Genomic DNA, 25,153 nt, shown 5'->3' with positions numbered 1-25,153 from the left:
TCGAATAGACTTATTATTTAAAAGCTTTTTTAAATAACAAATCCAATTAAACCTTAACAAATCGACTTATTATTTTTAAAATATATATATAATTATATATTATTTCAGAAACCTGTTGTAAATTATCTTATGTTCATCGGAGTATAAAATGATACTAAACTCTGGATGTGAACAAATCTCATGTTCCTTGCAGACCTACACGATTAAAAGATACACTAAATTCTAACACAATATGGTACATTATCACTACTACACCGACCGACCGGACCAAACGGAAATCACACATCTGCGAGCAGCAAATTCTCTTCTCTAATCCCAAAAGATGAATCTTTGCTTCGTAGAGCTGCTATGTGGTCGCAGCAGCAGCAGCAGAAACTGGAAGCGAGCAAGACCGGCTACCAGTCTTTGCGCCGGCGCCGGCTGGGTGAAGCGGAGTACGGCGGTAACAGTCTCTCTTGTTCTCACTCGACCCGACCCAAGGCCTTCTAACTCGGGTTTCAGATTCTTGTGGCTGCTGCTGCCACTGGTATAGACCGCCGTAGCTTGACGAGCTCAGTCTGGCTTCCTGCTCCACCTCGTCGCCGTTGTTCGATCTCGAAGTCCAGCATTGGTCGGTGGAATCGACGGAATTAGGCTCCCACGGGGAAGCCCAGGGCTGACCGACGACGCTGTTGCTCCCTGCAGATTCCTGAGGCTCTACATCACCAACACCCAAGTCCGTCATTGTAACGTATCTATGGAGGCTTGGCTCCAAAAGATCGTCCTTTGCGACTATTTCCGTCTCCACGAACGGCGGTTCCGTTGCCAAACCTCTCCGTCCATGCCGCCCGTCGAGCGAGCCGTTGTTGTGGCTGAATCTGTCTCCGGCGTAGCTCCTGGTCTCGGAAGAGCCGGAGTTGAGATCGGCCACGGCTTCAACGATGGAGAAGGCCTTGGAGACGCAAGCGGGGACGGAAAAGGCTGTGTCGGGATGCGGGTTCTGGATGTCCTCGAGAAGCAAGGAAGCGTAGGGATTTGGATTGAGCAAGGCCTCTTGGTTCAGTCCGAGAGCATGGTCGAGGTCTCTGGATGATCTCCTGGAGGATCTGGTTCTTGCGATGGTCCTCGGATTCTGGACCTCCACCTTGGCTGATGCTTTCTCTGTCTCTTCTTCTGCTGCCGGTGCATCTCTCCCTCTGCAGCCCATGAGCTGCTCGCGGACGCAGTCGGTTACCGGATTGCTGCTCTTGACCGCGTTTGTTACCGCTTTCGCAGCTCCATTCTTCTGAAAACCTTTGCTCACTTGAGCACCATTTTCGCTTAATTTCTGCAACAGATGAAGCCAAGATTATGACTTGCAGAGTTCTGCTGCATCAAGATCCAAGAATAAAGAAGAAGAAAGCACAAAAATGGCTGCATGTTGCTCACCTGGGTTCGAGGTTGGCTCAGCTTCTGCATCCCTTCCTCCCCTCCTCTTATCTTCTTGTTGACGTTTTGGTTGGTTCTATTGAGGATGTTCTCATCGACTTCCTTCATTGGACTCCTTCGGTAAGGCGACTGCTCAGCCTTCCTCGATGAGCTCCGGCTGAGGGACTGCGGCTGGTTTGGTGGCGGAGCGCGGTAGGAAGCATTATCATTGGAGATCCGAGTAGTACTCGCCGGCGATCGCGGCTGAGGTGAAGCGCTCCTCACGGCTCCTGTCTCGCGGCCTCTCTTGTTAGGGGCAGCAGGGGAGACTCCCCTCCTCTTATCTCGCGCCGGGACAGCCACCATCTTCGCTGGCTGCCTCGATCTCTCGCTGGTGGCGACAGGCGAAGCCGGGACTTCCGTGCGCCTCCCGGGCGACCGGCTCACCCTCCGTCCTCCGCCGCCGCCGCCTCCCCTCTCCCTGCTCCCGGACCGCTCCCTGCCGGGAGTTCTCCGGTGAGGGGAGGGCCTCGACACGGGCTTCTCCTCCTCCTCCTCCTCCGCCTTCTTCTCACTGTCAAAATCATAGCTTCGCTTCGAGCCCGAGTACTTCCTGTGGCCACCCCCGTTCCCGTTCGAGGCATTCCCCGACGAACTGCGGCTGAGGCGACCGCACTGGATCAGAATAGCGTCCAATTCCTCCTTGGTGCAGCTCGAGCTCCCGACGACTGTAGTCGGCCTGAATTCCTCCACCACCGGTACCACCAAGACCGGGTCGGCGCCACAAGTCTCGACTTTTCTGTCGACCTTGTTCGTCGGCGTCACGGCTTTCTTGTCCTTCACCTTCTCATCAGCCGCAGCAGATTCAGCGGCACTCTTCCTCGCGTTCTGGATGATGACAACCGCTTGCTTCTGCACAGCGGCCGATTCTACCGCTGCTCCAGACGGCTTTTCCGCTTTCTTCTCATTTGGGGTTGCTTTGGATGCATGACTATTGCGAGAAGACGCCTTCTTCTTGCTGAAACAAAGACCCATTTGGGTTCCCAGAGAGAGAGAGAGAGAGAGAGAGAGAAGAAAGAGGAGGCGAAACTGCTGCTGTTTGCTGCTTGAAAGAAAGGGAGGAGATTTGAAATAGTGGAGAAAAAGGGAAGTATTTTAAGTATTGGGGTTGCTGCGTGGGGAAGGAAATGTAGCCGTTGCTAGTAATATTATGCGTATATAATTACGAAGATTCTCATCATTCTCTTTCTTCTGTGTGGGATTTGAATGGCGTAATTCCAAACCTTGCAACGGCTACCTGCACAACGGAATCCAATCCTCCCCCCCCATCTGCCATCTTCTGTCTCATTATTTTTACTGCTGTGACAATTATAGAATATATGTGATGTAATTAAATGTAAAAATATATATCTTTGAGCACAAAGGTACATACCATGTCTTTGATTATGCCAGCAGATATTGGACAGGATTCATCTTCCTTAGTGCATTATTCCTGCAGTAAATTTGGAACAAAGATGAACATTTATTGGTGCTCTACCTTCTCTAAATTGAACTTGATAAAAATGGATACAAGAAGGGTTGACAAAGGTGAATTGTACACATATCTTTAGGACAAAGGTGAAGGGATAGTAAACATACCTTTACGTCAAAAGAAGAGTGGAAGGAACTATGAAGACCACCATCCTGCGAAAAGAAAAGAGAAGCACTTTTCAAGTGGGATTCAAACAATCCACTGAGTCTCACCTTTGCCCACTTTACATGTGAATATGAGCTACTGTGCAGATCAATCACTTGGGTATATTACCTGCAAATCCACAGTATAAAGATGTAGATCCAGACATGTTACTTACAGTTACTGAGTATGAAGACAGCAGATGAACAAAATAAGTTTCTTTCTGTTAGTTTCTGAGATACACCAAAACTATTGCTTCCACAAATCCAACCAAAATAACATAAAACTCCTGAACAGTAATATGTCTTGAAGAAGACATCATTAGACTACGCAATAATGCATACTTGTACCAAGACACAATCCTATGCTGCTGCTCCAAGTGATGAGTTTAACTGATCAGCCTATTAAATACTCTCAGGATACGGCCGCATCCCCATGCAATTAATTGCATAACTTAGCTAACAACAGATACTCAAAACTCCAAGCTAGCAGACCAAATTAACATGATTGATATCACCATCATTCATCTTTTGACCTTAATCTAGGAAATCACAAACATATACCCATATTAGAAAAACAAGCAGTAAGAACTTCCCTATAGACTTTCTGTAAATAAGCAAATACAAAGCAATACAATATTCTTGTTACTTGTAAATAGAGATTGTGAGGTGCAGATCAGTTTAGTAGGGCATAGGGGCACCAAGTCATGGCATGAATGAACATCTGCCAATTTTGTTAGGGCATGAATGAACATCTCAAATACATCTAAAATGAAAAAAAAAAATGATAGGAAAAAGTGAACAATAATTTAGAGAAATTGGATCTTCAAGCCTCTAGATTCAGCACAGCAAAGAAAAAACTGGATATGTCTCACTAGCAAGCACTAAATTAAAAACAGTCATATAAATATTAAGAACCAAGAAGTTAACAAGAAAAGAGAATGGAGAAGAAAAATAAAGTATACAAACAATGTAGCACCAGTATAGGAAACCCAATGTTGATTTATTCCAAGAAACATTTTGTAAAGAACAAAATACATCAACAAAAAGGTTACATCGCCATTTATCACCACAAGCAAACACAAGGTGAGTTGGTTATCAAATCAACACATGTAAAACAGAACTATTACATACAGAAACGCTTCTGTTTGATGCAATTTCTAAGTTAAGATTCCAGACAATACCATGATGAAACAGGAACAAGAGATATCCCAAGGACATTTTGCATAATGCAATAGTGAATTCCTCTTTTTCCAAACAGCCTAACATAATTCTTCATGCAACACTTCAATAAGAATAAAAAGGGATCAGTACATAGGAAACAATGAAAAAGTAACCAGGTGTGTATGAAAAGAATAATTGATATGAAATCTGATGCATTCTGATTTTTTTTTTTTAAAAAGTCTTTAGGTTTAGTTATACATAGATCCAGTTAATTGGATTATGTATTGGTTTCAAGTGAGTTCTAGTATGGGCCTCCTTGAATCAAGCTGTGGTTAGTCATTGAGGGGTCTAATTACTCTTTTATATGGAATCCTCCATTTAGCTAGTTGAGTATCCTGTTTCTCATTTAATTTGGGTCCTGAAAGGAATTGCCTATTACAGAATCACAAAATTGTCATTTAAGCAGATTCAAACGGCCACAATGTTGTATAAAGACTGCTCTTTGGCCTCCTGTTCTCATCTTAAAATACCTCAAACAGACAAATATTCCCGAATAAGATAAAAGTTGCTTCTAAAATCTAAAATGGAAGCTGATCACTCTCTGTGGAAAGAGTCTTGAATGGACTAATTTTCAGAAAAAGACCTTTCAGATCATTTAAGGCAGAAACAAAAAGGCAGCATCCTGAATTGGATCGACCGACAGAAAGGACCACATGCTTACAGGATGCTGTCAACTAAAGAAAATAAGGTTTCTTTGTTCTTGGGAGGCCTTATATTCATCCCTTCTTCTTTTGAGTTTCTTCCTGCTTCTGCCTCAACAAGCCCGCTAACCATTCATACTTCTCATATTTCCTCTCCAATCTACTATAAAAGGCCTATTTGTTATCTCTTAATGTTATCATCATGCTGCTGCCCAGCCCAGATAATGGGAGCAGTAGTGCGGAACAAGTGGATAGTGCATACAAGACAGTTTACTTGAATAACTGACAAGCAAGCTATCTTCCTTTTCTTGAATATATCCATATGGAAGCTCTCTTAGACCTCTCCGTCAGATATTCCAATCATAAAAAGCAAATTCAATGATTGGTGATTGCAATCATGCTTCAATATGAGCCGTTTAGATTTTCCCATAGTTCATTCTTTGACTCATTTTAAACTCAAATCCTTGTCACATCTAGAGTCAGAATAAGATGTGAAAAATATCTAATATATGTGACCAATCGTGGTGATATATGCTCATTTAAATCAGTTATATTACTCTATGAAGATCATGATAAAGTACATTTAGTTCATAAGAGTCAAAGAAAAGTCACGTCACAAAGATTTGTCAAACTTTACCTTATCTCAGTTTTCACCCTGCCAGCAACTATCTATTTAGATGCAAGGTCTATACTCTATACTTTTCTTACCTGTTCTCATTCACTGATAGAGCCACAAAATAAGATACTTAGTTTGAAGTACTTTCTTTCGGACAAAACCTCGCAATTAACAACCTAAGAGGAAAATGGAGATTGGAATCCAGAGAAATGGAAGGACACATCACTAAGACAGCTCAATCTTGCAAATTAACCAACCAGACCAAATTTTGTGAACTTCCATGTAGAGTGGTGAAAGAAAAACTTACACTTTTATCGATGTCGAGAGAACAATGTCAAAGTCTATGCAAGTTACAGGATGGCATCACAATTAAACAAGGATAAGTCCAGTCCAAAAATCTTCAAGAAAATAACATCTCACAGTGTCGGTATATAACAAAACATAATGAGCAGAGAAAAAAGCAATCTGATTATCTTAACAGAATATGTAAATAATTTGTAACAAGCTAACAAATGATTTATACACAAAAGAAGCAGGAGTGTTTTTATGTCTTTCGTTAAAAGAAAACACACAACTTGCTGGAGAGAGAACTCAATGGAGATAGTTGCACTATCAATTTCCAACTATATTATAGGAGAACTTCATGATCCAATATCACACTGAGAGAACAATATCTCCAATGCCTTGACCCTTTAAAGAAGGGTGTTGAGGTTCTTGATGCACTTCCAAGCATTATTTACAGAACCTACGGTTTTAAGAATCTATCGAGACCAAATATCTTTCTAGAACTATAATTATACCAAGTGAAATAGTCCGGTTATAGGACAACCCCAATTATGTGCATCCAATGGATCACAAACAACAATTATCATTATTCATAATCTCAGCTGAAACAGAGAGAGGATATGCAAGCAGGAACTTACTCCCATGGCATCCTCAAAAGTCCCCCGTTCTACTTTTCCTCGTCCAAAATATTAATTTATAGTCCACATATTTTATGATATCAAGAGAAAACTAGAGAAAGAGCATTTGCCAATCCAATCTCGCTTGCCCAATTCTGAAATCTCCCATCTTTACATCAGATTGCACATCACCAGCTCAATCCGAGGACAAATACTCGAACTCATCCTCCCTGAGATGGGCGAAGAACTTGACAGGGCGGACCTGGCCTTCCACGTTGATCTCGAACTCGACCTTGAACGGGAGATTGGCGGAGATCCTCTTCCCTTTACAAACCCCAACATACTGCTTGATTACCCCTTCCGAGCCGTCCAGATCCAGGTCGGGAGCCTTCATCACATGGTAAACCTTCAGGGGCACCTTAACCCGGACCCTTTTCCCAACCATAGCCGCCGCCAACAGCTCCTCCTCTTCTATACCCGAGGAGAGGTCGGAAGAGAGGGCGACCTGGCACGAGACAACCCGCCTGGAGGCCAAGGCACGCACGGCGAGGACCACCGCGGGCCGGGAGGAGGCGCTAGCTGGTAGAGGACGAGGAGAGGTCGGGGCAGCGGAGGGAGGGGAACGACATAAGAGGAAAGAGGCGAGGGCGGCGGCGGATGCGGTGGAGGTGGTGGTGGCCGGTGTCGGCATTCCTCAGGCTCAGACCTCAAAAGATCTAATCCTCCCTTCGTATATCTAACTTCTCTTTGGGGCTTTTCGTCGAACAGTTAACAGGCAACCAAGTGGCGCGGTAGGTAAGGCGGGGATGATATGGGCGGCGCATGTACGGGGAAGTTCTCTTGCTTGCAGGTTTGGATATGCGAATGTGACGTTTGGAAGCCAAAGGATAAGACTGGGAGCTCTCCTTAAGGATGGGAAAGGATTACCATATTTTGTGCTCCAGAAACTTGGTCAAGTATTATGGTGGGTGAAGCAATTTTGGCAAACATGTGGTGGACATGTCAAGTCCCACAAAGATTTCTATAGATATTTTTCGACACTATTCGATGTCAATAAAGCAAGTATTTGGAATGCATACATGGCTGCAGATTAATACAATTGACACGAGCAGTACCTCAAGAAAGATACAAAACAAAATAACAGAGATGGCAGGTGATTGGTTATGCTGAGCCTCCTGGTTCAGTCATAGGAATCACAAAATAAAACAGAACTTAGTAACATGCAATACACAGGAAAAAAGCATAACCAGACATCATCTACCTCAATTTCTAGATGCACAGATGTGATATCACAAAAAAGAATAACATGGTAAAATTAGGATACCCTTGATATCTATCATCTCTTAAAATTATAATCTGAAAAGGCGAGAACAAGAGGATACATTCTTCAAATCCTCATGGTCTGTGATAGATAACTTGCTGAGGGGATAGGGAGATACAACCAGTTCTTATCAATATCCATTCAAAATGGTCATAATTGCAGGATTAGTATTTATTGAATATTCATAACGATTATAAATGGACAAAAAATAAAATTGCTCCCGAACATAAATAAATAGCTCATCAAGTGGTACATTGTTCGATAATGTACAAATTACTTAACAAACCAAATGAAGGTTGGCTACCAAAATCTTCTAATGCCGGCATCTCTAGGCGTCCGCTTTGTCCGGAAGAGATCCTATTCATGCTCGAGTACACGGGTCACAATACCAACAGCGATTGTAGTTCCTGAAGACCGTAGGAATACCCTTCCAAGGGCTCGACATTTCGAGAACTCCTCCACACATACTGCTCCATTCAATTTGACCTAAAAAGAGTACACATTAATTTGAACAGCTCAGTCATCAGATGTAAAAGAAAAATGTAGTACATTAAAAGATGTTTCATAACCAACAATAATCACAACATAAAACAGATAGGCAGATAGGCAGAGCATGATTTTACCTCTATGATAGCACTTTGTTTTGCTTTGAGGACGCGTGGTGTGGTTTTAGAGACCTTTCCAGTCTTCTGGTCCAGCAGTGCTACCATCTTCACCACTCTTCCAGCCTCTTTTGCATGATGTATATGAAATTCAACCTATATTTTCTCCTTTTCTTAAGAAGTGAAGCTAATTTATACATTTAACAAATTAAATGTAGATTTCCATGCCAAACCTGGGATCCAGTTAGAATTGGCGTCGTAATGTCCAAGACAAGGATCCTTAGCTCCAAATATGTAGCCACAGGCACTGCATAATCAGGGTGACAGAGCACCCCACCAGGCATAACATGACTGGACTGGATGCCTTGTAAGGTAACAGCTACATGGTCACCAGCTCTTGCCAAATTGCAGTTGATCGAGTCTCGCTCGATGGACCGTACCGTAGCTAATTCACCAAGTGGCATAACTAAAACCTGCAATAAGCCCAGCTCCCTACCATCAAAGACTACTCCTAAATACAAAAGTAAATGTATACTTGATTAATATCACAATCATGATGGCACAAGCAATGCCAGCCATGACCAGATAAACAGTGAGATGCATCAAGTAGATTTAATCCAATCAACAACCTCAAAAGAACATGCCTGCTTGAATGAAAACATACAAAACCTAGTCTAGAAGTTCTCCTAAGCAGTGCCACTCAAATGAAAAAGAACATTGACAAAGTCAAAAAGCAAATATGTCATCATATTTATAGTTCCAAGATAAATATGGTTCAAATTTTCTGGTATAAGGGCACCCAATTTTTGGCATGAATTTCAAGCATCCAAGTATCTCATGCTACAATGTAGACAAAGGCATTGCGGAAACTTGACTTAGGATATAGCCAAACAATCCATATCACACTTAAAGAATTAAAAAAGCATGTAAACACAAAGCTGTGTGACAATTTAGCACACAGTACTTATGGTAACTTTCCCTTAAAAAAAGGGGTACAGCTGTCGGTTCCTAAAGCTTAAAATAGCAAATAGAAATAGCTACTTCTGTAGACCACAGCTGATACAGGAATCTAATTACTATCTAGTGTAACAACTTAAGTTAATCTATGTAATTTTTTTTTCATATTCAGATCAGCTCCCCTCCAAGAGCGAACATCAGCATAACAAGATGAAAACACAACATATGAAAAGTAAGCATAGAGATATTCATCCTCAGTGCCTCCCGCCAATTTCCCAACACAAACCGATGGTGACATCGATGAAGTGGAATGTTCTTTCTCCAACTTTGTCCAACATTGGTCTCAAGAAATTAGTCTAAGTGGACGAGTATCCAGACTGCCACTTAATGCCTGATTTTGTTGGATTACCTTTAGAACTCTTTTTTAGATTGGAAGAGAAGGAAGAGAAGTGGCAGCAATGCATCAGCAGGCAGAGACTCAACAAGAAGAGGAGTTTTGAAGATGCAAGGTACATAATAAAATTCATCTACATGTTCTTTTCTTGTTTCCTTTGTTTTTCACCTTATTCTTCTCAATTTATCCTAGCAGCCAGCTGTGTCAGTAGCCGGTATACTGTTTATACCTACATACCAGCAGCTGAAAAGCAGTACAATCAGTATGACAGTTGAAGTCTTTGCATTAAACATCTATGTCCATTCTTATAACAAAATGACATGATGAGTAGTAAACTATTAGACTATGGGAAACTGCACTTCACAAGTAAAATTCTAATAATGGTTCTCATTCCATTAATTTTACTTAAGAATTTCATATTAGTAGCATGGTTGCAAGTCTTAATAAATTTTGATGATGAATAAGTTTAAAACAATACCTTTGAACCAATTCGAAGAGCTCCAGTCTCCAACTTTCCACAGGCTGCAACCTGTCCCATTGATGTCTTGATGACATCGCATATAGGAAGAATAAGTGGCTTTGAAAGATCCCTTAAAGGTGTCTCTAACGAATCTATTGCATCCAACAGACATAAACCATGATACCTGCAAAGTCCATTTTTTAATTACTGCAAATGCCAAACATCTGTGTATCCCATAGTAGAAAAAGCTTATATACACATAATGAAAAAGGCACATCACAAACCCCAACAAACAACAAAATGAACAAGAACTGCTCTTACCAGGAAGATAAGCGAACATCAGAAGTGGCTGTAACCAAATTTTGGTTTTCCACAACACTAAGAGGAATCCAAATGATTGATGAATCCTTAAATCCACAGGAATGAAGGAATGAACCAAGTTTCGATTTTATAAAATCATATCTTTCCTTTGAGTATCCCACAGCATCCATCTTATTTATAGCGACAATGATTTGCTCAACACCAAAACTTCTGACAAGTTGAGCATGCTCCTTTGTCTGCCCAATACCATGACCGTCCATACCTGCCTCAAAGGAGCCAATGGATGCATCAACAACAAGAATAGCTGCATCAGCTTGTGTAGCACCTGAGATCATATTTGGCACAAAATCTTTGTGGCCAGGAGAGTCAAGTAAAACAACACGAAACTTCTTGGAGTCAAAATAGGCAACAGCAACTGTCATAGTTATGCCCCTTTCTCTCTCTTCAGAGCTTTCATCCATTGCCCATGCAAAAGCAAATGAACCTTTACCCTGCATGTATAATGCATTAGAAAACCTAATTGACCATGTAAATTACATCAATATGTATCAAAAATTTACCATCTAACCAGTTAAATGTCACTTCACCTGTCTGTTGCTAATTTTTTAAACAAAAAAAAAGCCAGCAGGCATGAAATATATATTTGACTAATCTAGAAGACCTTTCACAATTGCTCTACATGGTAAATGTACCTTTTCTTTAGCCTCTTTCTCATATTTGTGCATTTCTTTCTTCGATACTTTTCCCAAAAGATGTAGCAACCTCCCAGATAATGTTGATTTTCCAGAATCCACATGACCAACCTGGTAGATGTATTCAATAAATTCATAACTTAGAGTTTAGAATGGACATTGAACACAAAAATCAAAGAGACAAGTATTAGGCAACCCGGGTAGGAGATAGTTGGCTTACTATTGCAAGATTTAACTGCTTCAGAGTTCCTTGTTCTTTGTCCAGCAACATCCATTCCTCTGGTTTGTACTGAGGTTCTGAATTAACTTTGCTGCTATGAAAAGGATTTTTATCCAACTTCACCCGTGCAAGATTTCTGCTCAATGTTGTTGATGTATCCACATTTTCCCTGGAAGAACTGCTCTGACTACTCTCGCTTTCATCGAGACAACTGGTATTTGATAGTTTAGCAGATGACACAAGTATTTTATTATCTGGTGGATATAAAACTTTAACCTCCTTTCCCTTGTTGGATTTCGCCCTGCTGGATGCTGGCTTTACTATGTCAACTAGAATAATAGTATTAAGGGAACAACAGAAGTCACTAGTACAGTTGGGAATAGAAGTACAACCAAGTGGTTTATTTTCTGATATATGTTAAAGCCAGCAATAAAAGGAATTCAAGATTAAATTGCTAATGCAACATCAAATCAAAAATTCTAAATTGATATGCATGATCTGTAACCAAAGAAACCATACTGAACAGTCAAGGAAAAACTAGTCTTACCATATTACCTAAAGTATGGTCAAATGGAACCACAGTATCTAACTAAAATTTAAAAAATCAAAATAATTGCAGAGATCAGCCTCAAAAAGTATAAGAATTATCACGTACTAGTTTGTCAAGCATCATTAGACGTACAATGCAGGTTAATTCCACATGAAATAATTTTAAAATACCAAGAATTTACCGAGAACCTAAGAAGCACAGTCATAGACACGGGATACAAACATTACATGGACACAGTGACACGACATTTTTAAAAAAAAATAGGACATGAAAACGGCAAGGATACGTGTATTGTTATATATATATATACATATATATATATATATATATACATATATATATATATATACATATATATATATATATATATATAGTGTGTGTGTGTGTGTGTGTGTGATATTTGATTAATATATAGCATTTATACTTCAATTTTATAAATTCAGCAATGTAAACAAATAAATATCATCATACAAGTTAAAACAATTAAAATCATCTAAATTTAAGTATCCAAAATAAAGATTGAGTACATCAAGTAATATTTAACAATCTCCCGATATAATTGGTATGTGTTTCTTTGTGACGACCTTCATTTTTATTTTGCTAAGTATATGACCCTCACATGAGGGCCATGCGAGCGCAATGTCGCATGCAAGTGTCCGACCCATGTATCCATGTGTCCAACATGTGTCCGATCCATGTGTCCAACATGTGTCAATCAGAGACACGTCCATCAAAAGCACGTATCCATGCTTCTTAGCTGAGAATTTCTCAAATAGTTAAAGCACAAGAAAACAATTGCAATACCAAAAATGGTTTTATATTAACATCAAACAGTCTTGACGACTTAGTTCATTTGTAGCACCTTCTACATAATCATAGCTAATCTTCACCAAATCAGTTATGTATCACCACTAAATGTACATATAAAGGGAGGAAGCCAAATCCAAATACAGGTGCCTGGAAATGAAAAAAAAAAAAAAAAAGACTCTAGGAAGGAAAAAAATGGCATAACAGGCCTAGAATTACAGGAGGACTAAGTACTTTTTAGGCAAAATGACAAGACAATATTCATATAACCAACCCAAGGAGTCTGAATTAAGGATTTATGTACTGTATGCATAATGCTTCGGTGCTTTTCTTGGCAGGATTTCTCAAGCTTCTCAACAAATACCTTCAGGCAAAAAGAAGAATGAAAACAATAAAGCAAAAGCCATTTACAATTTAATAATCATCATATGCTTATTGCCACAAACAATATAAGATTGAAGTCCAGAACAAACATTAGGTTAACAATGCACTTAATCTGAGGCTCTAAGCAACCTACAGCAGAAAACATAGTAATGCGAACTTCATACAAGACAAAAATTGTTATAGATTACCTTTCTCATACAAACTGGCCTCTTTGTTCTGAAAGTCATCAGGCAGAATATTGCTTTTGGGTGTTAAAGTAGATAGTTGTGCATGGGACATGGCCATCACGGGTGCTCCTGAATCTCTGCTTGCACTGTGTACTGTACAAAAGATTATATTATGCAACTTTCCAACATAACAATACAATAACACAAATTCCATAAGGCACAGTGGAAGCCTAGTCATAGCAGTAACATACACATTGCATTCACATATTATCTCTGTAGCTGAAAAGCATCAAAATACCTTTTTCTTTGCCATAATTGGAAGCATAAACTTGAATAGCTCCACAAATGTCGCAACAAAACGAAGTCTCATCGTTATCATATGAGCAAATTGAGCATTGCCACATTCCTGGCTCGCTAGCAGTTTTATCAGGGTGAGATGTGATGTCTGCTCCAAGCAGAAAGACGTTAAGCCAAAAAACTAGGGGAATTGACTTTTGAAAGGATGGTTATTTGTTTATTGCAAAGATCATGGTAAAAAATAAAAATAACTAATGAAGAAAGGATAAACAAATCACTCTGGAAAAAGACACCAACTGGGGAAAAAGAAAAGTAGAGATGCCACTTACAATCTCCTTTCACATTATGATCATAGTCATAGCCATCTTCTTCTACTTCATGTTCATATTGATAATCATCATAGTCATTATAAGTATCATAGTCATCATCATAGTCAAGTCCATAATTAACTTTTCGAGGCATTTCCCTGAAATATAGATTTTTGGAAACCTGACTCAGTTTGGAAAGTCCAACTGGCATAAGCATGTTAACGAACATATTGAATGAGCAAAACAAGCAGCAGAAACTAAAGAAATCATTCATCATTTTCATTAAAGGTAAATCTCTCAGTATAGTAAGTGGGATGACAGTAATTTGACTTCCACTCTAAATATACCAGTTTAAAGATAGTGTCAATTGGCGAAAGTTGATACACAGTATTATGTTTGTTGTCATCAATAATAGATTGAAAACATACTAGAATGACAAGACCATAATATCTGTGGTACAACCATAGAAACCATCTTTCCGTATGTACATAATATAAGTTCGGGCATCATATTAATGGCAATTTTATGTGACACCCAAATTTAGTCCCTAATGGAATGTGAGAGGATAAATATGAGTGTATATATACATGGATCAATACTAATTAACTTAGTAATGGGCCATGTGTTTTCAGGCTCATCGAGTTAATGGGCCAATTCTTCCATCGAGTCGAGTCGTGACAATTGGTATTCTAGCAAACTCAATCCTTGTTTAGTGAAGAACTCAAGTAAGAAATGGTTACTCATAGATACGATTGAAGGTAAATTACAATGTGGAGGTGACCATTGGGTTAAGTCATAGGTGCAAGCCTCGTTGAGAATGGGAGAGATTATGACAACCCAATTTAGTACCTTATTATACATGAGAGGATGAATGTGATTATATATATTATTAAATGAACCTACTATTGACATAAGCAATATTTGTTGCCCTATTGAGATTTGATATGTGGATACCATCCTATCAGCAATAACAAAAAAACCCAGCTAATTTTGTCACATCATTGGAAATCCTAACAGAAAATACTCTCTAAGTCAAGGATGATTTAGAGAATATTTTCCTTACCACTCATGGTGAAGGATCCCAGACTGAAAATAGTGGCTCCACAAAGTACGAGGGGCTCTCTCTCTCTCCCCCCTCTCTCTTTGACATCAAGAATGGTCAAGTCAGCTATTTTGGTGATGTAGATAAATGGTCCGTGGTGAAATATTAAGAGGATCAATGGATCTGAGGTGAAATATAAAGAGGTAGAAAAGAAATGAGCATTCCAGAAGGGGGAAAAAAAAGTTCCATAACCAAAGATAACCAACTGCTCTAAAAGAAAAGGACAACTAAATCTTGAGTCCTCAAATTGAGAAACAGCTGTTAATCTTGATTCAAAATGAATGTTCCTGTCTTCCCCCCACAGAAAAAACAAGATCAATGAAACTCAAGACATCTTTCACCAGGAATGGCAATGATGAGTCAAACTTTGTCCTTAAATCACTAGTTCAACTTCGAATTCATCCTTGCCATGAAACAGATCTCCTTTCACACATTATCTCCAAATACCAACCCTTGCTTATAACTAAGTGGTTTTAGGACAAAGTTTTTCACTCTAAATATAGCAGTTTAGAGATAATGTGTGCATGTTGCATCGTAATTTTTCACCACAATCTTTCATCATAACGCCTAACAACAGGTGCATGTTGCATCACCTCTTAATCACATATTGACCGGTCACCAACATCTGAACCCATCATCAACGGCCAAACATGTCCTCGAAAATTCTTATACAGATTTGTGAGAAAAAGGACTGTCCCAAAGCTTATAAATCGTATCAAAATGAATGTTTCTGGCTTCCACTACAGAAAGAACAAGATCAATGAAACTCAAGACATCTTTCACTAGGAACGGCAATGGCGAATCAAACTTTGTCCTAAAATCACTAGTTCAACTTCGAATTCATCCTTACCACATGAAACAGATCTCCTTTGACACATTATCTCATAACACCAACCCTTGCTTAGAACTAACCTAGTTGCCAGAAAAGCAAATTCAAAAGTTCTTTTTTTCACCATAATTTTTCATCATAAGGCCTAACAACATGTGCATGTTGCATCACCTCTTAATCATATATTGATCGATCGTCAATATCTGAACCCATCGTCAACGTCCACGCATGTGCTCGAAAATTCTTATACAAATTTGTGAGCAAAAGGATTGCCCCAAAGCCTATAAATCGTATCACTTCGAAGGTAGAATTCACACAAATACGTCATCACTTGATTTCACTTGAAGCAGATTGTAAGAGAGTAAAACGCCAAATCCACATGTCCAAATGAAGCAACTCTAATATCAATAAGATGCAACACCAGGCAACAGAAAAAAAAGAACCTTATTTGGAGGAGAACAAAAACCACAAACAAGAAGCGATCGGATAATCCTTGGCAAATTTAAGTACACGAAGAAAAAATCAAAGTGAAACTAAGAAAAGGGAGGATGGAGTGAAGGAAAATCTTACCCGGGAGACGTGTCGGAAGCGGTGCCACTTCAAGAGTATAAATAGGTTTCTCGGGGGAAAAGACGCGATGGGGGCACTCTCGATGGGGCGCGGCGCCCAATCGCACGAGTCCCGCGGGTCTGCGGGGAAGGAAAATACGCGGGGACAGACGACGGTGATCGGCGGAGGCGGCGCCGCTGCGCGAGGACGGCGACGGGTGGTGGGAAAGGGGAGACGAGAGAAAGAGAGCCGCCGAGAAATAGGGGCACCGCATTCCCCATTATAGTGGGATGCGGGAGGGATGTTGCTTTGAGATGAGTGTTCTCGTGATCAAGAACAGATCGGCGGCATGTAATGACCTTTCTCGGGCCTCTTGTCTCGGGTCCAGCGCTAGCCCAACCGGTGGCAACAACGGTCGGATCCCGAGGCCGTAGCATCAACCCAATCCGACCCGTATTCGACCTACCGGCCCATGGGTTCAATGACCTGATCGAACCCATTTTGATGAAGTTAAGCCGATTCATTACGTTAAAATGCTGCTCGGATCCAGAAATCTTGACCCGTTTGACTAGTCAACTTGTGCTATTTGGACTCCGTTTGTTGTTGACCGAGTTTGACCATGCGGAACAGTATGAATTGAATCCCTCGGAAGAAGGATACCGACTGTCTTATATTTGAATGGTTTTAGACAAGTGGTCAGAACAAGAAAATAATTAAAATGTTAATTATATTTTAAATATAAAAATTTAACTAATAAGAATTTGGATATGGATACGATCAATTTTGATGGTCAATCATACATGATGGAATTGATTGGAAGATGAAGGGACCCTTTCTATTCTTCGGAATATGTGATCTAGGCAAGTTTAGTCAAGGATAGAAAATGATTGTATTCATACTTTATATTGTATATTGGGCGGTTTGATGTGCATTATCTGCATCATATTAATGTGATAATTTGATTTTGATGATCTTATGGGAAAAGCTTTTTTTATATTCTTTTGTCTCGAGTGTATACATCATAGGTATATTACTTAGTTATGATATATCAGGATCATTAATGCTTATTTCTTGGGTATATATATATATATATACACACACAAAATGATATTTTATCTAGTTATGAAGTATTGGATACTTTGATCATTTTTGTTATGCATTGATGGTTGGTAAGTATTTTTAAGAATTCTAATTATATTCGAATTAGTTAATAAAGTTCTAATTAAATTGAAACTTCTTAGTAAATTAAAGTGTAAATATATCTTAAATCTCAAAATTTGATGAGAGGGAGAGGTAATGCACTTTCAATGCTATGGTGATCTTTAGGGTTTCTAGAGAGAGTTAAAACAAAGTTCTTCGGATTTATATGAAAGATATACAAGTAGAGATATACTTTAGTGAAATAACTCAAGAGTCTTATAATTAATATTATATATTAAAATTTTAGATTTCTATATAGATATAGGTATAGATTTGTTGAACTATGTTAATTTTGCATCGATTTTTTTATATGTTATTTATTTGTTGATCTTGATAATTTTATCTTTTGGACTTCAATTTTTCTTCTCTCCCTCCTAAACAAAGTGGTATCAACGTGATTATTTGGGATAAGTTTAAAAAATATTATGGCTAAAAGTCTAACTAACAAATTATATTTGAAACGAAAGTTATATATGTTAGGAATAAAAAAAAGTGGAGACTTAGTAGAATATTTAAACATATTCAAAAGAATATTGGATTAATTGAAGAAAGGTGACGAAGAAAATAAAGCACTATTGCTTCTGTTGGGTCCAACCCATATGTGGGCTTAGACAAATTTGGACCATCAGCCCAAATCAAAGAAATCAAGACAGAAAGGGCAAAATTGAGTGAGCGTGCTGCGCGGCATGCAGAGAAAAGAGATGGAGAAATAGAGAGAGAAAGATTAGGTTTCTCAGTTTTCTGCTTGACGATCGGTGGCCAAACGTTGTCAGTTTCGGCCCAAATTTTATGTGGAGAATCCTTGCAGTAAACTCTACAATCCTAACGGTGTTGATCTACAGTTTACCCTCTCTAAGGTACTTTTTTACGATATCCACTCCGTGAGACCTAGAATTCTCTTTTGAGGAGATCCATCCTATGTGATGAAGATATGCTATTCTTGAGCCAAGATCTATGATTTTGATGTTATTCTGATCCTCTAGTTATTCTAGAGAAGACCTACTGTAAACCTGTTATCATTATTATTGATAGTGGAAGTTTGAGGTGGACTGCGGTCCCGTGGTTTTTCCCACATTAGGTTTTCCACGTTAAAAAGATTTGGTCTCACTGTGTGATTGATTTATTGCTCTATTGTTTATGTTGTACTGATTGATATTAGCATTTTGATATCAAGTTGGTATTTTGATGAGGAACCTATTTTGATACACAAAGAGGGAAAAGAATTATTCCGCATTAACATGTTTCTTCCCAACAGCTTCTTACATCGTTGTCTTTTTACTTATCCATCTTCGACATATTTTATCTTATGTCTCTCATCATGATGAGTTTCTTATTACATGAGTTAGATTTTCTTAACATATACATCTCGGACACATTTTGTATTATGTCACTCATCGTGACGAGTTTCTTATTACACGGGTTGGGTTTTCCTATCTTACACATCTCGGGCACATTTTGTCTTGTGCCTTATATCATGATAAGTTTCTTCTTATGTGAGTAGGATTTTTCTGACTCACGCACCTCATATTCATTTTGTCTTGTGTCTCCCATTATAATAAGTTTCTTCTTATGTAGATCAGTTTTCTCGATTTATATGCATTAGACACATTTTATCTTGTGTCTCCTACCGTGAAGAGTTTATTTCATGTGTTTTGTGGTGGTCTTCGTACATTGATCATTTTTGTACTTTCTTAGGTTGTATTCATATATGATCATTTTTGCGTTTTCCAATATGATCTTCATATATCAATTACTTTTGTACTTTTTAAAATATAATTTTATCTTTGATTTATAATATCACCGTTACATCATAGCCCTTCTTAACTATGGGATACCGGCTCCATCATTTATTAACAATTCCTTATGATCGATGATCTTCATGAGGAGGTGAAGGGGCTAAAGAGGAAAAGGGAAGACCTAGTGTTTATCGTTAAGGTAGAGGCTCAATGAGTCAAGCTAACAAGGTAATTAAAAGAGCTCTTTGAGCAAGTTGCGAGGTTTTATAAGGAGGCAATCTTTGTCTTGTCTTATGAATTATTTGTCTTTACTTAGTCGTCGAGTCTACTTACCTGATTTAGTCCTCTTTTTCTTGTTGTATCATTGGGCTTATTTACCCAATCAATCTCTACTTGATCAGTTAAGATGTCATTTTATATATAGAGTCCCTAACCGAATAGATAGTCTTTTAAGTAATAAAATTTTCTTTCCTCATCTTACAATACTTATACCCTGAAAATATTTTTTTTTACAACTAGCACCAAAAACATGATAGACTAAGGCTTGACATTCAGGGCATAGTCACCCCAACCTAACCCTAAAGGATGCTTCAAGGGTAGAATCTTTTTAAATTTGTTATTTGTCATATCCTTGCGAGCACCACCTTCTGTTGTCTTAAGATAAAATGTTTCGTCTCAAACGACTTTGATGATTTGATATAGCCCTTCATAGTTTAGCATTAGGTTATTGTAAAATCTAATTATGTCATTCTTCAGTTTTTCGATGCACTAGGTCTTATCTAATGGGTGCTTCAATCAGTAGCTCCACCAGCTCAGGATGTGCGATGAACTTAGCAAAGTCTTAGGGGTCCATAGATAGCGCCTTAAGTCGGGCCCTTTTCGGTAGGGAGACCATCGTGAAGTAACATTGGTGCAAGTATCTTGGGTTGCTTATAAACTCTCCAATATCAATCCTCATTTGAAACTTCATCATCATGTAGTAGGTTGATACTACCGCCCTCAATCTGTTTAGTGTGGGTCGGCATATGCTCACGTTGTATCCCGAGGGGATATCCACCATCATAAATTTAGTTAGTATTATTTTAAAATAAGCCTCATCTCTAAATGTGATGTATAGGTTCATAATCTCGATAGGCGAGATAGAATCTTAGTAAACCCCATTAGTGAAGAAGTCATAAGGAGAAGGTTGTTAATTGACAACCAAAGTTTTTGGAAAGTATCAAAATAGAGAATATCGGTAGAGCTACATATATTAATCATGACTCTCTTTACTCAAACGTTGATCATCTACACAGAAACTATTAATGCATCATCATGATTTGGGTTAAGATACTCCATCTTTTCCTCGAAGATTATATCTAGGTCATCCTTCGTCCTAGGATGCTTTTCAATAGTAGAATGAGCATAAGCCTTACAATCCAAAGAGTTGTCTCCCCTCAAGTCGGGTCCACCACTCCTACTTCAACCTCTTACATGACTCCTCACGCTTGTCTAAGACCATTGCCTCAGTGGTAATATATTGATTGACCATTTGAAATACCTTTGATATAATTATCGATAGTTTCTTTAATAACGATTGAGGTAAGAGAGCTTTAGCCCCATTGTGAAAATCTATATTATGAGTGACGAGTGGGCATCTAGCATGCCTCATATCTCACTTGTGAACCAAGTGAGAAAGTCTACTAATGTTTCTTCCTCCTATTACCTTATTCCAAAAAAGTGTTGCTATTAATAACCTCGGGCACATATTCTCGGGGAAGTGAAACTCGAATTCCCTTATGAGTTGGACAAAAGAACTGTTGGTAAGTGGTTTTAGGCCGACGTATCATTCTCGTGTTATGCCTCTTAATATGATCGGAAAGGTACAATATATTATGGTATCTAAAGTATCACACAATAATATTTGGGCATAGAAAGTTACAATGTGCTTCATCGGTTTGGCACTGCTATCGAATGCCTCAAACGATGAAAGACAAAAAAATTTTAGAATCAATTTTTTCTAGATTTTCTAAGTGAATGGATGATATAGCAGTAAAGGAGATCTCACGTTTAGGAAAGACTAAGGTTCGAGGCCAACTAATAACAAGGGTAGATCCAACTCCACTTACATTCATATAAATTTGAGAGGCTCGATTTTATTCATATAAATCTTAAGAAAAAAAATTATCAATTCGACATGATGAAACTAATGTGAACCTATCTATTTTTCGAGTATTATTGTATTAAAAAAATTATGTTATTCTTCGAAGGATGTGATCACATGAAAGATTGATCTTTTTAGATATCAATTGACTTACGACAATAAAAAGAAATAAGCATTCTTTTTAGATATCTTATATATATATAATATCAAAGTAGTCAGAGAGAGAAGAAGAAGAAGAAGAAGCATTCGATAGATAATTTATACATTCGTTCCATTTGGTGGGCTGCGCAATTGTTAACGTGATCTGTAGTGATATATATATATATATAAAAGAAAAAGAAAACATTAGGAAAGCGATGGTTAAGTTTGGTACCCAACTTTGCTTGGCATGGCCGTAAACAACAAAAGCATCAATCCTACGCAACCCCTTCACCCTTCCGCCGGTGCTCAGTCCACTTCACTACCCTTCACCGCACACCAACCAAACCCCTTCGCCTCCCACCGACGCCACCTTGAAGAAGAGGAGAAGAGAGAGGCAGAGGCAGAGACCTTATCTGCTCGCTTCTGTACCATGGCGTCCAAGCTGGTCCTCGCCCTCGTCTTCGTCTTCGACGTCATCGCCTTCGCCCTCGCAGTCGCCGCCGAGCAGCGCCGCAGCACGGTGAGACTGAGCCACGCCCGCCTTCCCCCCCCCGTCCATCTTGCTCGAATCTGATTTGGGATCGCAGGCAAAGGTGGTGACGGACTCGGAGAACACCTACAACTACTGCGTGTACGACTCCGACATCGCCACCGGCTACGGCGTCGGCGCCCTGCTCTTCCTCCTCCTCAGCCAGGCCGTCCTCATGGTCGTCAGCAAGTGCTTCTGCTTCGGCCGCTCCCTCGGCCCCGGCGGGCCCCGCGCCTGCGCCCTCCTCTTCTTCCTCCTCTCCTGGTACACACACACACACACACACACACCCCCACGTACGCACGCATCTCCGAGGAGCTCGGATTGACTGCTGCTGGTACTGCTGCAGGTTAACGTTTGTGATAGCGGAGGCGTGCTTGCTCGCGGGATCGGTGAGGAACGCGCACCACACCCGCTACCGGAACATGTTCTTCGACGGCAACCTGTCGTGCGAGACGGTGCGCAAGGGCGTCTTCGCCGCGGGCGCTGCCTTCGTCTTCTTCACTGCCATCCTCTCCGAGCTCTACTACGTGACCTACGCCAAGGCGGCCGGCGACTCCATCATCCCGTCGTACGGCGGCTCTGTCGGCATGAGCTCCTACCACTAGATCTCCTCCATTGACTTGGATTGCTTGTTTCTATTGGTTCTTGCAGGCTACATCGCAGTGTCTCTTTTTCCCTTTGCTCAAACTTGCTTGTATGATCTACTCCATGAATCTTAAGCACATTAGCACAGAGCATGGAAAAGGATTGGCTGAAGGGCAGGTAAAAAAGCAAGAGAATTGATGCTTGCCAAGCTTTACAACTTTATTAAATATTTTATGATAAATTTAAAAGTGAATAAATATTTTTATTAAATAAAATAAATGTATGACTCAAATATATAATAAATAAATAAATAAATATAAAAAAATTTAAAATAAATATATATAAATTTACTTTATAGAAAATATAAAATCATATTAATTTCTCACTAAATTATTTTGATAATCTTATAATTTTAGATAATATCATAAGATATTTTAAATTTTTAAAAATTATATTAGTATCTCGCAAATGTTTCGTGCTAATGCTAACCTAAATTAGTATCAAATATCGAAGCTAATACGATTCGAAAAAAAAATATCAAACACCGATTCATATTTGAAATGTGTATTGGATCTCAAATACATCTTAATTAAGTAATATAATTTTTTTTTATCGAAAAAAATAAAACAACCAGTAGCACTCTTTCATCGCTTCACTAAAGATCAACTTGAGACCCCTTTTGGGTCATTTAGAAGTTTGCTAAGTTTCATTCTTGAGCCTCCGACCTTCTAATTTGGATTCAACGCAACATATATGGAAGAAGAATAACAATGAGCTCTGAATCAGAAGAGACGAGCTTGTGGAAACCTTCTTCTTACCAAATCCATTCACAGTCGTTGTTTTAAGCTTGCTGCAGAACAATAAGTAAATTTGGCATGGTGAATAAAAGGTGCTAAAGAAGAAGCATCACAAGGTTGCACTGACAAGAAATAGGTTACGGTCGACATTGTCATCATGTTAATAATTCCGCGTGTTCATTTTCTTCGTAGAGGACCACTAATTGCATGCCTTCGTTTAGAATTTGCCTTTCTTCTTCAAACTAGAAGAGGTGGAAGAAGATTTGGGGTGTTTAGTATTTATCAGCAGTAATTTACTTTTCTTTTAATGTAACATCCCCCATTTTTGAAAATTTAGTAAAAGGTTTGTTTGTAAAAATAAGGAGTATTTAATGATTATTTTATATTAAATGATATTATATTAAAAGTTTATGGCTAGGGACCTAAGAGTAAATATTAGAAGTTTGATATAATTTATGAAAAATTCAGATTTAAGTAAAAAAAAAAAATATATATTGGACAAGTGTCACTAGCTATCCTAAGGGTGCCACTTATCTTTGCTCTAAAGATGACACCTAGCCCCTTTCATGCATGCATGACACCTTGCAACTTTTGTATTAGCCAAAACCTAAATAATTAGATGAAAGGTTAAAGAAAACAAACCTGAAGAGTTGCAGCCAACGTGAGTTTGAGAGAAGAAGAAGAAGAAGAAGAAGAAGAAGAGCTTGAGGTTTTTCATCAATTTTCTCACATTTGAGATTCAAATAATTTGAAGGCAAGTGTTCTAACCCAATCCTACAGTAACCTTAATCTCTGGTTTCATTTTTATTCTGTAAAATTTGAAAGATTTCAACTGAGAACCAGACCTTCTTTCGTTTTGATATAAAGTTATGAATCTGTAATTTTTCGGTGATCTGACCTCTATGCAATGTTTTGGTCATAACATTTTGTAATAAACTCCGATTTAGACAAAACCTGTTCCATTTGAAAGTAGACAAGAAAATCTTTATTTTGATATAAAGATCGAATGATTTGGAGTTTAAATGCCTACTAAGACTTCTGTTTAAATTAACCCTACAGATTCTGTAAAATAAGGACCGAAATTTCTGACCTCTTGTTGCTTAACTACTTATAACTTTCTGTTGTGAACTCAGATTCATACAAAGTATATTTTATTCGAAGCTTGACTCAAAATTCTTTCTGTATATACCTGATTTGAAATTTTTGGAGTACAATTGCTAACTGAAACACCTGCTTTCATCGACCCTATGGATTCAGTAAAACAGAGCTAATATTTTCAGATCCCTCGCTACGAAATTATCTGTAACTCCCGGTTGTAAATTCCATATCTTGTAAAACTTGATTTGCATAAAACTAGATTGACAAAGCTTTCTAATGACACCTATTTTGTATAAATTGGAGCATAATTGGTTGTCCAAATAGTTCATGCAATGTTCCTATCAACTTCTGCCAGAATCGAGCTTTGGTCAATTTCGGCTTTCCTTGTTACCTTCCTTTGGAATTCGATTTTGGCAAAAACTCTTACTTCAGTTAAGCTTTGCATTATTATCTTAAATTCCTGTATACTTTAGTCCTTTATTTATTTGTATATCTGCAGCTATCATCTAAAGTTCATGTTT

The 25,153-nt window shown here is 38.8% G+C and overlaps 4 protein-coding genes across 7 annotated transcripts; 1 reads left to right on the top strand and 3 right to left on the bottom strand.

Moving 5' to 3' along the window:
- Positions 1-139: 139 nt before the first annotated feature.
- LOC135636875 (uncharacterized protein At1g65710-like) lies at positions 140-6,597 on the bottom strand. Of its 3 annotated transcripts, none has more exons than XM_065148995.1 (5): positions 6,462-6,597; positions 3,025-3,190; positions 2,819-2,878; positions 1,408-2,745; positions 140-1,306 (listed from the first exon to the last, which is right to left on the bottom strand). In XM_065148995.1, exons 4-5 carry the CDS (start codon positions 2,419-2,421, stop codon positions 347-349), a joined length of 1,974 nt encoding a protein of 657 aa, XP_065005067.1. In that variant the 5' UTR covers positions 2,422-2,745; positions 2,819-2,878; positions 3,025-3,190; positions 6,462-6,597; the 3' UTR covers positions 140-346. The 3 variants fall into 3 exon arrangements, with proteins under 3 accessions (XP_065005067.1, XP_065005068.1, XP_065005066.1); XM_065148996.1 differs by having other exon boundaries at positions 1,408-2,742; XM_065148994.1 differs by having other exon boundaries at positions 1,408-2,878.
- Positions 6,387-7,416, bottom strand: LOC135636876 (ferredoxin-thioredoxin reductase, variable chain-like). The gene has a single exon (XM_065148997.1). The coding sequence runs from the start codon at positions 7,129-7,131 to the stop codon at positions 6,637-6,639; it is 495 nt and encodes a 164-aa protein (XP_065005069.1). The 5' UTR covers positions 7,132-7,416; the 3' UTR covers positions 6,387-6,636.
- Positions 7,417-7,823: 407 nt separating this feature from the next.
- On the bottom strand, positions 7,824-16,667 carry LOC135634608 (uncharacterized). Of its 2 annotated transcripts, none has more exons than XM_065145025.1 (11): positions 16,422-16,667; positions 13,942-14,078; positions 13,614-13,760; positions 13,337-13,468; positions 11,408-11,736; positions 11,188-11,298; positions 10,496-10,986; positions 10,193-10,358; positions 8,597-8,836; positions 8,385-8,519; positions 7,824-8,247 (listed from the first exon to the last, which is right to left on the bottom strand). In XM_065145025.1, exons 2-11 carry the CDS (start codon positions 14,072-14,074, stop codon positions 8,119-8,121), a joined length of 2,013 nt encoding a protein of 670 aa, XP_065001097.1. In that variant the 5' UTR covers positions 14,075-14,078; positions 16,422-16,667; the 3' UTR covers positions 7,824-8,118. The 2 variants fall into 2 exon arrangements, with proteins under 2 accessions (XP_065001097.1, XP_065001098.1); XM_065145026.1 differs by having other exon boundaries at positions 11,408-11,718.
- Positions 16,668-21,907: 5,240 nt separating this feature from the next.
- Positions 21,908-22,884, top strand: LOC103978093 (uncharacterized). Its single transcript, XM_009394159.3, has 3 exons — positions 21,908-22,140; positions 22,208-22,413; positions 22,499-22,884. The coding sequence occupies exons 1-3, from the start codon at positions 22,051-22,053 to the stop codon at positions 22,755-22,757; spliced, it is 555 nt and encodes a 184-aa protein (XP_009392434.1). The 5' UTR covers positions 21,908-22,050; the 3' UTR covers positions 22,758-22,884.
- Positions 22,885-25,153: the final 2,269 nt, after the last annotated feature.

This window comes from Musa acuminata, chromosome BXJ3-4 (genome assembly GCF_036884655.1).
Source record: "Musa acuminata AAA Group cultivar baxijiao chromosome BXJ3-4, Cavendish_Baxijiao_AAA, whole genome shotgun sequence".
NCBI classification, from domain to species: domain Eukaryota; kingdom Viridiplantae; phylum Streptophyta; class Magnoliopsida; order Zingiberales; family Musaceae; genus Musa; species Musa acuminata.
This window is presented reverse-complemented; position numbering and strand designations above follow the sequence as displayed.

Bases quoted from the DNA above. Each gene is read 5' to 3' on its own strand.
- LOC135636875 (XM_065148994.1), bottom strand. From the start codon at position 2,421: ATGGGTCTTTGTTTCAGCAAGAAGAAGGCGTCTTCTCGCAATAGTCAT. The intron at 1,307-1,407 runs GTGAGCAACATG...CATCTGTTGCAG, and splicing joins TGAGCCAACCTCGAACCCAG to AAATTAAGCGAAAATGGTGC.
- LOC135636876 (XM_065148997.1), bottom strand. From the start codon at position 7,131: ATGCCGACACCGGCCACCACCACCTCCACCGCATCCGCCGCCGCCCTC.
- LOC135634608 (XM_065145025.1), bottom strand. From the start codon at position 14,074: ATGCCTCGAAAAGTTAATTATGGACTTGACTATGATGATGACTATGAT. The intron at 11,737-13,336 runs GTAATCTATAAC...CTATTATTCTAG, and splicing joins GGCCAGTTTGTATGAGAAAG to TTGACATAGTAAAGCCAGCA. The intron at 8,248-8,384 runs GTAAAATCATGC...TACTCTTTTTAG, and splicing joins AACAAAGTGCTATCATAGAG to GTCAAATTGAATGGAGCAGT.
- LOC103978093 (XM_009394159.3), top strand. From the start codon at position 22,051: ATGGCGTCCAAGCTGGTCCTCGCCCTCGTCTTCGTCTTCGACGTCATC. The intron at 22,141-22,207 runs GTGAGACTGAGC...TTGGGATCGCAG, and splicing joins CCGAGCAGCGCCGCAGCACG to GCAAAGGTGGTGACGGACTC. The intron at 22,414-22,498 runs GTACACACACAC...GTACTGCTGCAG, and splicing joins CTCTTCTTCCTCCTCTCCTG to GTTAACGTTTGTGATAGCGG.